The 14691-nt window shown below is 60.4% G+C and overlaps 1 protein-coding gene across 1 annotated transcript in view; it reads left to right on the top strand.

The window, feature by feature from the left end:
• The window catches only part of ARHGAP8 (Rho GTPase activating protein 8), a 60239-nt gene that overhangs the window by 30182 nt on the left and 15366 nt on the right, over positions 1–14691 (top strand). The window contains 5 exon segments of the mRNA XM_046646374.1: positions 759–846; positions 5711–5842; positions 7095–7181; positions 12471–12569; positions 13844–13954. Coding sequence (XP_046502330.1) covers positions 759–846; positions 5711–5842; positions 7095–7181; positions 12471–12569; positions 13844–13954 — 517 coding nt within the window.

The following is a 14691-nucleotide window of genomic DNA, read 5'->3' as shown; positions in this document are numbered from 1 at the left end:
GCACAATGAAAGTGAGTTTAAAGATGCGTCGTTTCTAGAAAAGTCCCCTTATTTTCTTCAGCTTCCTAACAGTCTTTGCATCATCGGTCCTCCTGTCAATCAGTGATCGTTTGGACACCATCTGAGCTGTAGTCATGGGCAGCAGGCCTGGTTCTGGGGTTGCAGACGACTAGACCAGGGGCTGGCCCTCATACCTGCTCTGGCCGTCCCATGTGGGGCGAGCACCGCTGTATCGAGACAATTATGGGGTCCCCTGGGCTGTGACGGGGGCCAGGACCCGACATCGGGACTTCTGTACCCCATGAGGTCCTGTCCCCCAGGCCAGGGAGCCTTCTCCAAGGCCCAGAGTACTGGGGGGCCTCCAGGGGAATGCCTTAATCTCTGCGGAGGAGGCAGCAGAGTGGCCAGACACCAGCTTCCAAGCCAGACGCGTCTCCATTTCAGTCCTGGTGCCCTCAGCCGGCTGTGTGGCTTTGCACTGGGGACTTAACCCCGCTGGGCCCCCGATTTCCGTTTCTAAAATGGGGGGGGGGGGTTGTTCCCAGCACGTGGGCTGGTGGTGAAGGTGCACGTGGGTGATGTGCGCGGGGCGTCCTGTGGTGGATGCTCAGGAGGCAGGTGCTGCGGCCGCCGAGCCCGGCCGGCTGGTCGCGAGGCTGCTGGGTTCTGCTCACGCCCACGTGCGATCCTGGCGGGGCGGCCTCGGGGGCTGGGGCCGCGCATGTGCGAGGCTCACGCCCACGGTGTCTGCTCTGCAGGGGAGGACCTCCTGGGAAGACGCGTCGTCACGTTCAGCTGCTGCCGGATGCCCCCCTCGCACGAGCTCAACCACAGGCGCCTGCTGGAGTAAGTCCTGTCCTGCCTGTGCCCCTCCTTGCACGCTGTCCCCCGTGTCCCCCAACTCCCCTCCGTGTGCACACGCCCTCCGTGGCCGCCCTCCCAGCCCCTAAACTGCATGGGTACCCTTCTCCATCACTCTCAGCACAGAGATGCTCGAGGCCAGAGGCTAACATTCATAGGTTGACTTGCGGGTCCCCAGGCAGTTGTCACATCACCTGCCGGGTCACCAAACCCACCCCCAGGACTGACGCCTTCTCCAGGCCAGGGTGGCTTCAGGTCCCACAGTCTTGAGCTTTGGCCTTGGGCTTCGGGGCACTTTTAGGCCAGCCTCGCACCCTCCCTCTCAGAGACATCGGTGGGCACACTCTGCGTTTCTTGCTTTTCCTGCTGCTCAGAAGGAGGCGCCGTCCACTTCCCTGCGTGTGGCCTTGGCCACCGTCACCCCTCCTCCATCTTGTCCCTTTCTGCCGGCGTCCGCTCGCTCTGGGCATAGGCCACGTTGCTCCAGGGCCCCATTCCTGGCGGGACTGGTGGGCTTCCTGGGCGCTGGAGCTGGAGGGAGCGCGCAAAGTGCCGGCCACAGCATCTCGGCCCGGCATCGCGCTCCGGGTGGGTGGGCGGTGGGGTCTGGCGACAAGCTCGGCTGCAGAAGGGGAAGCCACATTCCGAGCCAGCTCCTGCCCGCTGCCCGCCGTGGTCGCGGGTCCCAGCCCAGTGGCCTCCTGTGCAGAGGGTCCCAGGCTGCCTGCTGTGGCTCGGGGACCCGGTGTGACCTGCATGGACCACCCCGTTTGGGGCGTTTCTCGTGCCTGTGGGCTCACGTGGGCGCTCCGAGCCTCGGATCTGTTGCCTGACGATGTGCTGACTCTGCTTCGCTCCCACGGCCACGCTGCAGCCTGTCTCTGGGCGTCCTGGAGACACCTGTGTGCCCTTGTGAGGGACAGAGAGGAGGGCCGGTCGGCCGCAGTGGACTCGCTCGCTATGGGGACGCTCGGACACTGCAGCGCGGGAGGCGGCCAGCGCTGCTTCCAGATCCCAGTTCCGACCGACGTTCTACCCAGGGCTAGTGCGGAGTGGCTGTGACCCGGGGCCCCCCCTGGAGAGGGACGAAGGCAGGGTCGGGTCGTGGAAGCACCTGGAAGCCTTTGGGCTGCTTGCTTCATGAACGTCCCCCTGACCCGAGCGTCCGATCTGGTCCCTTAAAGAATCTTCCAGCAGCAGCTGCAGAGACAGTGGGGACGGCAGAGCCCTGAGGAGTGGGCGCCCCGCAGAGTCCAGCCCGCTCTGCTCCTGCGTGGTGAGGGGCCGGGCTCCCTGGGGAGCGGGCGCCACCTGCAGCCCCCTCTCGGTGCCTGCAGAGCCCACGGAATAGAGGGACGCCTGGTCCCGGGGAGCTTGCATCCTGGGGTCCTCTGAGGGGAAACACGCTCCCTTGCCAGATTATTCCTCCTGCGACATCGAGTAATCCACAGCCTGCGGGTCAGCTCTCGCCGAGGTGCCACTGCTGGCCGGGAGGGCCTATTGTCTTGTAAAGCCTGACGTGCCCCCGACAGACAGAGAGCAGGCTGATGGGGGCGGGGGAACGGAATGGTGGCTGCATGGGAACAGGCTTTCTCTGGGGCCATGAGAACGTTCTAGAACTGGGTGCAGGTGGTAGTTATATAACGCTGTGAATGCACTAAACGCCACTGAACTGTTGTCCCACCACACGTCCCACTGGAGAAGCAGTGTGGACAGGGTGCTTAGAGACCAAAAGAAAGACCTGGAGACGGTGAACGAGACGTATGCATTTCCTGGGAGTTCTTTACAGGGAAGGTCCAGGGGCCGCCAGCTGGACAGCAGTGTGCACCTGCTCCCGCCCTCAGAGAGAAGCTGGGTCAAGTAGGCAGAGGAACAAAGGCTGCGTGCTTGCCGAGGGGGACCGTCCCTGTATGACCTGCGCTCTACGGACCAGGGCTCCCCTCCAGAGGGCCTCCGTGACCCCTCACAGCTGGAGGGCCTTTGTGCTAACTCTCCCACCCGTTTACTTGTGGGTTGGCCAAGCCCAGGACTGTTATCATTGTGAGTGCTGACACACAGCCCAGACAAGGAGCCTCAAGGACACATGGTTTAAAGGGCACATAGGCTAGTGCCCATACAGTTGTTCACTGTAACATGGTTAATGTTATGTTACGAATTTCATCTCAGTCCAAAAAAAATGCCTCTGACAATTGTTACATTGTGCTCTCCATGCACCCGCCCAGGAAACCCTCACTTCCTGATGGGAGTGGTAAACGTGGCCATTGTGAACAGTTGTGTAGGTTGTTCACTACACAAGGACATCCAAATGAGGGGCTACCACCCAGCTGCTACCCTTCTTACCCAGTGCTGGGAGGCATCTGCCTGGAGGAGGGAGCCTCTTTTTCTAATTTACACAAAAGTGCTCTGTGGGCTTCTTGGCCTCAATGGGATGGGCCCTAAATCTTAGCCTTTTCCATGGCTTTTAGGGGAAAATCGATACCATGTACATCCTCCTTATCTCCCCATCCAAGTGATGGCTGTGCAGTGGCCAGATGTGTGCTCCTGTTCTTGAAATGGTAAAGAAATAAGTCCATGTCTTTGAAGCTAAGCCAGTAATTTAGCTAATGACTTCCTGTGCCAAGCACACGTGGCAGATGTGTTCAGGCACTGGGAGGAGGTCGGCTCATTTATGGAGAGAACCAGGGGGCTCATGGGGCCAGGGAAAGTCGTGCCTGCTCTTTTTTTTTTAAATCTCTCTCCTTTTTTTTTTTTCCCCTGAGGAAAATTGGCCCTGAGCTAATAATATCTGTGCCAGTCTTCCTCTATTTTCTATGTGGGTCACAGCCACAGCATGGCCACTGACAAGTGGTGTAGATCCATGCCCAGGATCCAAACCCAGGCCACCAAAGCAGAGAGCATTGGACTTAGCCACTAGGCCATGAGGCCAGCCCTGAAAGGTGCCTGCTCTTATTAGAAGTGTCCGGCGTGGATAAGTGAGCCGAGCAGAGACATGTTCCTGATTTCCCCTTTCTTGGAAGAGTTGAAAGATGCAAAAGCGACCGTCTCAGGGAAATGACGAGGTTCTCAGCAGCCCCAGAACTCCGTGTGAAGCTGGAAGCTCTGTCTCCGTCCCGCTGGTGCGGGCAACTCAGGAAGGAAGATCCCGGTGAATTCTGCCCCATGGCTCAGTCCCAAGGGGGTTTGGGACAATGTGCATCTGGGCCTTGAAGTTGCCTCCACCAGCGCTGAGCCCTGCTGTGCAGCGCGTGAGGTCAGCTTCGCCTCGTTTTGTGCCTCGAAGTGTTGACGGTGGGCGCATGTGCTCCCGGGGGCAGCACGGCGTGGTGAGAGAGGACTTGGGAGCCAGGCGGCCCCATTCCCATCCTGGCTCTGCCCCTTGCTGGTCCTCTGCCAGCCTCAGGTGACCTCTCTGTAAAATGGGTATAACAGCCACAGCTCACAGGGTCGGTCATTGTGAGGATTAACCCAGTAAGTACGCGTCCAGGCCTGCAGGCCCGTGTCGGTGCTCTGGGTGGAGGGCGCTCTGCTGCTGTTGAGGGATCAGATGGGCAGAGAACGGCTGCCACCCTTTCGTGCAAGGCACGGATCCCACGGCCAGGTCTCAGCTGCAAGGGGCCGGCTGCAGCCTTGCAGATGGGCCAGGGCTGCTGGCGTTTTCCCCTGAAGCGGTTCTGGGACGCCGTCCCCGGGAGCACCCAGCCCACCCCCCGCAGGCCCCAGAGCTCCCACAGGCTGCGTTTCCTCGGCCCCTGGTGACTGCGGGTGTGCTCGCTGCACAGCCTCCGAGCAGCCGGGCTGATGGATGACGAAACGTGCTTGTAGGTCATGACCTGCGACCTGATGTGCGAGAACGTGGCCCCGCTCGCCGGATGTCAGGAGCCCCTGCCACAGTGAGGCTGGAGGCTGGGCGTGGTCGCTTTGCAGCTCACCTCCTGCAGGAGGCCAACCAGGCTTGTCAGGGGGCCGCCAGGGGTGGCAGGGAAGGGTCAGGGCCCGGCAGCCCCTGGCAGGGACCTTGGGGACATGGAGAGCCGATGCTGTGGGTGTGGCCAGATGACAGAGCAGAGTCAGGATTCTGCTTTACAGCCAGAAGACGTGTTGGGAGCACATCCAGGAAGGAGGACTTACTGCTTCTAGAAAAGCACAGAGCAGCAGAGAGTCTGAGATGGGGGCTGGGTTGGTCCTGGGTTCGACTCCCAGCTCATCCTCTGTGTTAGTTTCCTGTGGCTGTTATAACAAGTTACGGTGCCCTGGGTGGCATAAACCGCACATTTATCTTCTCGCAGTCCTGGGGCCGGAAGTCTGAAATCAGAGCGTCCGCAGGGCTGTGCTCCCTCCGGGAGGACCTTCCTTGCCTCCTCCGGCCTCTGATGGCTGTCTCTGATCCTTTGCCATCCTGGCGGTGGCCACATCACGCTGCTCTGCCCATCTTCACATGGCCGTCCTCTCTGTGCCTTCCCATCCTCATCTTATCAGGATACAGGTGACTGCATTTAGCGCCCACCTGCATAATCCAGGATAAACTCCTCCTCTCATAATCCTTACCTTAATCACACCTGCCAAGACCCTTTACCCAAATAAGGCCACATTCATGGGTTCCGAGGATTTGATGAGGGTGTGTTTTGGGGACTATTTTTGTTCTACCACATCCACTCACTAGCTGTGTGACCTTAGGTAAGTTAAGTAACATCTCTGAGCCTCAGTCGTCATCTAACAGATGAGGACCGGGCCGCCTGGCGGGTGGAGTGTCTGTGTGGCCTGGTGCTGGCTCCCACTGGGGAGAGTGTCTTTGGTTTCAGTGGTGACAGAAAGGAGACTTTCGTAACCAAGTCTTGTGCTTTGTGCCCAGGTATCTCAAGTACACGCTGGACCAGTACGTGGAGAGCGATTACACCGTCGTCTACTTCCACTACGGGCTGAGCAGCCAGAACAAGCCGTCCCTGGGCTGGCTGCAGAGCGCCTACAAGGAGTTCGACAGGAAGTACGTGCCTCAGGCCCCGGGGGTGGACGGTGGGCTGGAGCTGAGGGGTGGTGGGTGGGGGTGGCTCGGGCGACACAGGGGTCACGGCTGTGCAGGGGGCGGGGGCGGGATGCCTGGGGCCTGGCAGGGTCGTGGGGTGAGCCGGCCTGCAGTGTGGGGTCACCTCCCCCAGGGGATGGTCCAAGGGGACACGTGTCTCGGCTTTGCTGGCCGTCGGGTCCCTGTCACACCTCTCAACTCCGCCATGTGGTGTGGACGCAGCCGCAGACGACACCTCAGCGGGTGGGTGGAGCTGCGTCCCCACAGGACTTTATTACGGACGCGGAAATGTGAATTTCATGTCATTTCCCTGTTGTGAACTGTTACTCTTTAACTGTATTTTCAGTCATTTAAAACTGTAAAGCTGGTCTCCGCTCTCGGGCTGTACAAAGCCAGGCACAGGCCCAGTTCGGCCCGGGTACCCTGGTCGGCTGACTTGTCTAGTGAATTGTTGACAAAGAAATATGTCCACCCAGCTGTGCCCTTCCCACTGCGGGCGCAGCACTTTACAGTTTGCACAGGCTGCTGGCATCTCAAGTGGGCGAGGTGGGCGGCGTGTTTCACAGATGATGACACTCAGGCCTGGAGAGCCAGCTGGGACATGGCTGGACTGGGACCCCTCCCTGGGCCCAGCCCCCTCCCCTGCCCAGAGCTCCACCAGCACCACAGGCAGTGGCTCGAGGGCCAGACTGTTTCCTGAGAGATGTGCATACAGTTGACTTCGCAGCCTGTTTGCGCCCTGTCCGTGTCCTGGCTTCCTCCGCTTTTCCTTCTTCAGAGTCCTTTCGAGCCCACGATGGACTGTTCCCGAGGGACGTTGGCGTCACAGGCTCAGCACAGGCAGGGGCTGCGTTTCCTGGGCGCCCTCCCCCTGACTGCCTTTGGGGTCCTGCCATCGTCGTCTCTAGAGCCTTCGGAGAGTGTCGTGGTCTCCTGTCCTGTGTCATAGTTTTAGTTTGAGAGCTGTCCCCAAATTGCCCTCCAGTGTGTTTCTCAGCCCTGGCGTGAGCAGGGGCTCTAAGCTTGCAAACTGTAAAGTGCGGTGTGCACGCCTGGCGGTGGTGGTGGCCGAGGGGCCCTGGTTTTCCCTGTCCGTGTCTGGCTCAGCGTCCTCGAGCCAGCTCTGTCGAGAAGCAGGAGGTGCTGAGACTCGGAGCTCGGCCGCGTCTCTGTGTCTCGCGCTCTGAAAGCGCCCCCCGCCTTCCCTCTGCAGGTACAAGAAGAGCCTGAAGGCCCTGTACGTCGTGCACCCCACGAACTTCCTCAAGGTCCTGCGGATGCTCTTCAAGCCCCTCATCAGGTACGCGGCGCCGGCCAGCATCTTGCTGGGGTGGGAGGCCTCATCCTCCTCCGGGCACTGCGAGGTCCGGTCTCAGGGGCGTCTGTGTGTCTGGGGTACCCTGCTCATCCGGTGGGCTGTGGCGGTAACAAGGCTGGCCCGGGTTGGTGGCTGCGACCACTGGTGGTCGTGAACAGGAGCGCCGGCTCGTGACACTGGTGAGGTTTGCACCTGGTATTTTAAATCCCCCCTCAGCCTGAGCAGCCACCTTATGCACCTGTGTCGGTGTCCCCAAGACCACCCTCAGGTTCAGGGATTCACTGCAAGGGCTCACGGGAGTCAGAACAGCTGTTATACTCACGGTTGCGGTCTTTATAGAGAAAGGATCCAGACAGAATCAGCAGTGGTCACAGGTACACAGGTGGAGTTCAGGAGGAGTGGGCACAAGCTTCCAGCTGTCTCTCTGAGGATTCGTGCAGACAGTGCTCAGTTCTCCCAGCAGTGATGTGTGACACAAGCAGAGAGTTTGCTCACCAGGGAGGCTCCCCCGAGTCTGGTGTCCAGGGATTTAGTTGGGGTCAGTCACTTAGACCGGAGAGCCGCATGGCTGACCTCAGTTACTCAGTGTCCAGCCTCTCTCAAGGTCAAACAGTGTGGCCCACGGCCCCGCCATCAATCACATTGTTGGCATAAATTCTGTGGTGTGACCCAGGGCACCAGGTACAGAGACACTTGTCGGGTATGACATCCCAAGGGCATAGAGGATGATTCCCAGGAGCTTGTCAAGGGCCAGTCTTTTCTTTGGAACATGCGGGGTGTGGACACCCTGAGCCTGGTGAGTCAGCTCAACACTACACAGCGTCCCCATAAAAGTCCTAAGAGGCGAAGCTACAGCCTGGAAAAGTGGCGTCCTCAGTCTGCTTCCCCCACGTGCTGGCCCTTCCCACGGGACGATTCTGCCTCAGCGTCGGGCAGCGAGAGTTCAGGGGGTGGCGAGGCCGCAGGGGCATCTGCTTTTTGCCTCCCTTTTGGCCGCATGCATCAGGCACTAACTGTGTGCACGGTGCCACATGATGGGGGATGAATCGGTGAAGAGCCCCACGGACGCGGTTACTGCACAGCGGCTTCGGCCCCGCGCCAGCCGGGGGGACGGGCTCAGTCCAGAGGGGCCCAGGTGTGCACGAGGGAGGTCAGAATACTCAAGTGGGGTGGTTGCACCCAAGACAGGAGGCTTCCCAGAGAGGAGCGTTTGAGCGCAGGGAGGCGGCACTCGAAGGCTGAGGGGGCAGGTGCGTCCCCAGAAGGGACCGTTGTCCTTCCCTGGACTCTCCATGAGTGACTCTCGCAGGCCTTTGCTGTCACCTCCTCCTCCTGCCCCGTCTCACCTCCTTCCACCTGTTGAAAGGCACCCACGGTGGCTCTGGGGCGTGGTGCTGACACACATCACTTCTTCAACCCCCACGGCCATCGTGTGAGGGGGTTGTGATGCTCCCAGGTTACAGGTGGGCAGCTGGGCAGAGAAAAGCCAAGAGCCGTGCCCAGAGTCACAGCCCTGGCCGAGCCGGGGTGCGAGCCAGGACCGCAGAGCCTGGCCCCAGCTTCTTCCCATTTCCCCGGCTGGTGCCCTGAGCCGCTCCTGCTCCGGGAAGCACCCCGCCCCGGCCCCCAGAGAGCACCGAGAGCTCTGGGTTCTCAGGCACCTGCCCGTCTCCCCACCAGCTGGCTGCCTCCCCGAGGGCTGAGCGCCACATCTCACCCTTGTCCCTGTGTTTGTCACCGCATCCAGCTCTCAGGGCAAGCATTGGTCCCTGGGGCCTGGAGACCCTTGTGGTCAGCGGAGTAACGGTCCCCACTGATGTCCACACCATAACCCTCTGAGCTGTGAACATGTCACCTTTCATGACAAAAGGGCCTTTTCAGAGGGGCTCGAGGTACAGACCTTGAGATACGAGGTTGTCCTGGAGTGTCTGCGTGGCCCAATTTCGTCTCAAGGGTCCTTAGAAGAAGAGGACTTTTCCTGGCTGTGGCCAGAGGAAGAGATGTGACAGGGGAGTAGGCTCAGAGGGATGCGATGTTGCTGGCCTCAGATGGAGTGCGGGGCCGCGTGCTTAGGAGTGCAGGCAGCCTCCAGAAGCTGGGAAAAGCCAGGAACGGCTTCTCCCTTAGAGTTTCCAGAAGGAACCCGGCCCTGCCGGCCTTTGATTTGAGCCCAGAGGGACCTGCAGCCCTGTGGGGGGAGTGTGTGTGGTTTTAAGCCGGTAGGTTTGTGATCGTTTGCTGCAGCAGCCGCAGGAAGCTAATCCAACAGCCTCTGTGCTGACTGCCCTCCACTTCGCTCAGCCTGCGGCCCGTCTCCAGGGCCCTGACCCTCTCCTCTCACCTAGGGAGCACGGACCTGCACACATGCACACACACCCCGTCTGTGATTCCCAGGTTGCTGTCCGGGGCCCAAACCCGCCTCCCTAGCCTTCGTTCTCTGGGCCAGCTCTGGCACTTGGCGAGGAACTTCTGGCGTGCCAGTGTGAGACGTGGCTCCTGGAGGAACCCTGCGTTCTGCAGATGCCAGCAGCCGCGTGCTTTGGCGCGGGCAGGCTGAGCGGTCACCCCTTTGGGGACGGACTTCTTCTGGGGTGCTCTGGGACACCCTTCCTGTTGATAAATCCTGCTGAGACTCCCCCAAGCAGAGCGAGAAGTCGTGGGAGGCCTAAGTCTCACCTCCCAGGGCTGAAGGCTGTTGGAGAGGTGGGGGCAGCCCGGACACGGAGCTGCTCCGTCAGGGGGTCGGCCATTCCTCCCACCCCGTCGCCCACACTCATTCCCGAGAGCCTGAGCTGGCGGCCGAGAGTGGGTCGGGTCAGACACGATGCTCAGGCCTGTGGGCCCCGCGCGAGGATCCCTGGAGCGGCGGCCTCGGCAGCTCCCATTTAATCCGGGAGAGACCTGCGGCCACAGAGACTCCCTGCCGGCGGTGCTGCCTCCTGGTGCGTGCGCCGCAGACCACGCCGGGAAGGTGGGACTTCACTCCTCTGTTTCCTTGTGTTTGACCAGCACCAGCGTGACCGTGGGTATTTGACACAGCGAGAAAGCCGGTCCTGGTTAGCCTGCTGCCCCAGCAGACAGCTCGCGTCGTCCTCTGTTATTGGCGTTGTCATCCTTCTTGGAAAAGCTCTAAGAATTCTAGAAGCCTCTCAAATTCTTCTTGGAAAAAACCCACCTGTTCTTGCCGTGTTGCAGCCTGGATGAGGTGGTGGCTCTGGAGCCAGACATCCTGGGCTTGACTCTCTGCTGCCCCTGACCATCCATTACCCTGGGCAAGAGATGCAGCCTCTCTCTGCCTCAGTTTCCCCATGTGGCTGATGACGCTGCTTAAGTCATTCTCTTGTAATGACAGTTCGCTGACTTGATGCGTGTAGCGTGTCTGGAACAGGGCCTGCCCGGCACTAGCAAATGCTCGCTGTTAGCTGCTAGTGTTGTTTTCAAAAAAATTATGTTCCTTTTGTGATTAATTTAATTGCAATATCTTATGCGCCTTATGTGCCAGGCACCCCAGAACAATGCTGTGGAGTCGGCTGTATTTTCCCTATTCCAAAAGAGAGGAGTTGATGCTCACATAGGTTAAAGAGTTGCCTGAGGTCACACAGCAGGTGAGGACTGGGGCTAGGATTCCAACTCAAGCGTGTGTGGTTCTGCCCTTTATCCTGCCTCAGGCGTGGGCGTAAGTGGGTGCTGGGAGAGGACTGCCACTTGTCGTCTTCACATGGCTGCGCATGTGAGCCCTGGAGTCCTCCCTTGAAAGTGGAGGCAGTGGACAAGCACAGCGGCTCCAATGCCAACACACGAGGGTCCCGGGCCAGCCCACACCTGCTGCCTCAGACCCTCTGGAGGGAGGCCTGGCGGTTCTGCTGCCCTCCCGGGTTGGGAGCCCCTGGACGGGCTCCCCGAGGCCCTTTCTGGGCTGGAAGAGGCGGGAGCAGGTAGGTCCCCGCTCACCTCTGCAGGGTCTGGTGTCCAGCAGGTGCACGGCCGGCTGGAGGGGGCGGCAGACACGCAGAGAGGAAGTTGAGGGGGCTCCTGTGTGGGCAGGGCTGGCACGAGGGCCCCCTGCAGCTCTGGAGCTGCCGCCTCTGTCCTCGCAGGTGGTTCATACCTACTGGCCAGATCCCTCTAGCCGCTCAGTGCCAGCGGCTGGGGCCTGGCACCCGGTCTGATCCGCCCTCATCCACTAGAGGGAGCCGGTGCTCGCGGCTTGGGATCAACAGCTCGGTCCGGTCGTCCGAGGCGCTGGGGGCCTGGGGATCTGCGGGGCAGCTCAGAGCCTGCGCTTGCAACACGGCGTCATGCCCTTGGGAGTTCGTTAAGGCTGCATCTCGTGCTGAGTGTTCGTACCACACACATAAAAGCAGAGGACGCGAGGAGGAGGCCTCTGGAGGCGGTGGCTGTGCTGTTGCCCCGATTGTGATGGTGTCACGATGCACACGTGCGTCCGAGGTCATCAAACTGTGTGCACGAAACACGCCCAGCTCTGTGCACATCGATTACTCTTCAACGAACCTGTCAACCACAGGGCAGACAGGGGGTGACCGTTTATGGGGGAGCGGGCGCTGAGCCGCATGTTTTACTGCTCACACATCGGATCCTCGTGTTCTGATGCAGTTGGGGAAACTGAGGCTCATGAACAGTGATGGTCTCAGGTAGTTTAGTCTCCCGGGGTTGGACAGTGGACTGATTTATGTAAATAGTCCCGCTTGGGAGGGAGAACCCTGTTTTCCTGGGGGACTGAGGCCCTGAAGAGTGGGTGGATTGGTTCGGCCAGGGCTTGGCTCCACTCTGCTCCCCCATCATGGTCCCCAGGGTGACACCCTCCTGGAGAGAAGCTGAGTGTCTTCTTCGGTCCCTGCAGTAACGGGGGACTGATACGGTCCTGGGACCCTTGCAGAGAGAGGGGATGGCAAAATGGGGAACCGCGGGCCTTCCAAGCCCCCTCCTTGTGCCCCAGGAAGGGCTCCCCGCTCCCACGCTCTCTCCTATATCTATGCAAATTCACAGTGGATTCAAATTGGAGGCAGATATTTATTTTTATGCAGATGAGGCTCGAGAGTGCTCGGTGCATGGAGGTCTCAGGAAAGCGGAACGTCTGTGGACGTGCGCTGCTTCCGTTATTCTCTGGCTTTAAGTTGTGTCAGCGTTTACGTTGCTTAATATGAAAAATGCCGGCATTGTTCCTCCAGTTCGCCTGCTGCCCGCCGCTCCCCCAGGCCCCAGGCCTCTCTGTTGCCACCTAATCGTTTTTATCTTCTTCTGCTTTTTTAGTCACAAGTTTGGGAAAAAAGTCACCTATTTCAACTATTTGAGTGAGCTCCGTGAACACCTCAAATACGACCAGCTGATCGTCCCCCCCGAGGTTCTGCGGTGAGTGAGACCCTGTTCCCGGACGTGGGAACCACCCCGTGGCGTGGCTGTGGGTCCTGGTCCAGTCCCGTCAACGTGGAAGGCTTACGTTCCAGGCGTGGGCCCGGCCAGATCCGAATCTGCGGCATGGACCAACACCCGCAGTGGAAGCTGCTAACTGTAGACTCAGGGATGGGCCCGGAAGGCTGTGCACGGACGGGACGTTTGCTCTCCCGCCGTCACAAAACGGAAGTAGCAAAATCAGCCGTGATGGTAACCGCCGTTCTCTGCCTCGCTGTTTACCGTTTTCGCTTTTGAGCAGAGAATTAGGGGAATTTCTTGGGTATGTGGCTAACACTGTACAGAATGCAGTGTCCTCAGGCTCGCCACAGGTGCTCTGGGCAACACCCCAGCTGGTGGCTTTTGCTGAGAGTCTGGTTAGTGTGTCAGCTGCTTTATTTTATCCGGCAGTGGGGGTCCCCAGTCCGACAGTCTCTCATGGGGGGTCAGGTGAGCAGAGGGGGCCCAGGAGGGCGTGTGGCCGGCCCTGGCCTCCCAGCCAGCCCATGGGCAGGGCCCAATCCAGCCTGGTCCCTGACCTCCTGCCTGGGCATCCTCTGCCCTTTGCGTCTCCCTTCCTGGGGGCTCTTTAGAAGAAGCAGGGCCCTCGCTGAGCTGCGTGGGTGAGGTCGGCAGCCTTCCAAGGGGAGTAGAGATGGTGAGCTGCCTCCGGGTGCCAAGTCACACACCAGATGCTGAGGATATGGGGCTGTGTAGGGAGTGGCCCTGCCCTCGGGATGCTCCTGGGTTGTGGGGGCCACAAGTCAGTGAAGACACGCTGGAGGAGGCGCTGAGCTCAGCTGGGGAGGGGACTAGTGGAGAGGGGACAGTAGGGAAGGCTTCCAGGAGGAGGTGGCTCCTGACCTGAGCTGCAGAGGGACACTTGGCAGGATCGAGAGGCTAGGAAAGGGTGTTTCCACAGAGTGAAGCCCCTGTGCAGACACACATGGGGGAAGTGTTGGCTGGGAGTTGACAGCAGAGACTGGACCTTTGAGGGGGACCCAACTACCCTTGCTGGCTTTGTGTGAGCACCCCCCAGCAAAGGGGACTGCGAGTGTCTGCATGCACGCGTGTGTGCGTGAGATGGCGGCATGGCACGTGGGCCCAGAAGGGTGAGACTGGGGCATCCTACGTGGTCATGGAGCGTCCAGCGCCTGGCCCACCTGGAGGCGGCCCCCCGGGCCCGAAGCTTCCCTGGCCGTGCGGTGAGGGCCATGCTTCTGCCGTGTCCGCAGGTATGACGAGGAGCTCCGGCAGCTGCACAGGGGCCGGCCGCCCCCTCCCGCCAGGACACCACCGCCGCGGCCCCCGCTGCCCACCCAGCAGTTCGGCGTCAGCCTGCAATAGTAAGTGAGCCGGGACGTGGCCTGCTCAGACGTGGCCCACCCAGGACATGGCCTGCTCAGGACACACCTGTTGGGACGTGGCCTGCTCCTGTCTCCTCCGTGGGGCCATAGGATGCTTCTGTGTCCAGAGAGGTGTCCCCAGACCTGGGCCTTCAGCACCCACTTAACCCTGCGGGGCGTCTGAGGCGTGAGTAAGATCACGCGGGCTGGAGCACCTGCCGCTCCATGTGTGTCTGTGCGCCCGGGTGCGGGGGCCCTGACGGTGGGCAGAGGGCCGGGACTGAGTTCTCATCGTAGCTTTTGTCACGGCTGCTCACAGGCTGTTCTGACTCCTGACCCCCAGGCCACGGCCGGGACACCTCCCACTGCCTTCAAAGTGAAGTGTGGCCATGGGCCCTGCTCTGGCCACGACACAGGAGCCGCTGGGGGCGGGTGATGTGGGGAGGGGCTGGGAGCTGGTGTGCAGTTCGCCTCTCGTGGTGACGTGAGCCGGGCGATGGCGCCTCGCCAGCCTGCATCCCTGAGTGACCACAGCGTGCCGCCCCCGACACCCTCGCCACGCGTGGAGCACAAGCGAGGAAGAATCTGTTGGACTCAGTGGCTGAGATTCAGGGGCTGTTGTCACTGCAGCACATTCTGTCCTTCCTGACTGCTCCCACCCCTGATTAGCCACATGACCTTGAACTCACTCCCCCTTTGACTTGTTTCCTTATTTCTGAAATGGATGAGCTATGTGA

The sequence above is a fragment of the Equus quagga genome, chromosome 19, assembly GCF_021613505.1.
Source record: "Equus quagga isolate Etosha38 chromosome 19, UCLA_HA_Equagga_1.0, whole genome shotgun sequence".
Taxonomy (NCBI): Eukaryota; Metazoa; Chordata; class Mammalia; order Perissodactyla; family Equidae; genus Equus; species Equus quagga.
The sequence above is the reverse complement of the archived record's forward strand: the minus strand, read 5'-3'. Positions and strand labels throughout refer to the sequence as shown.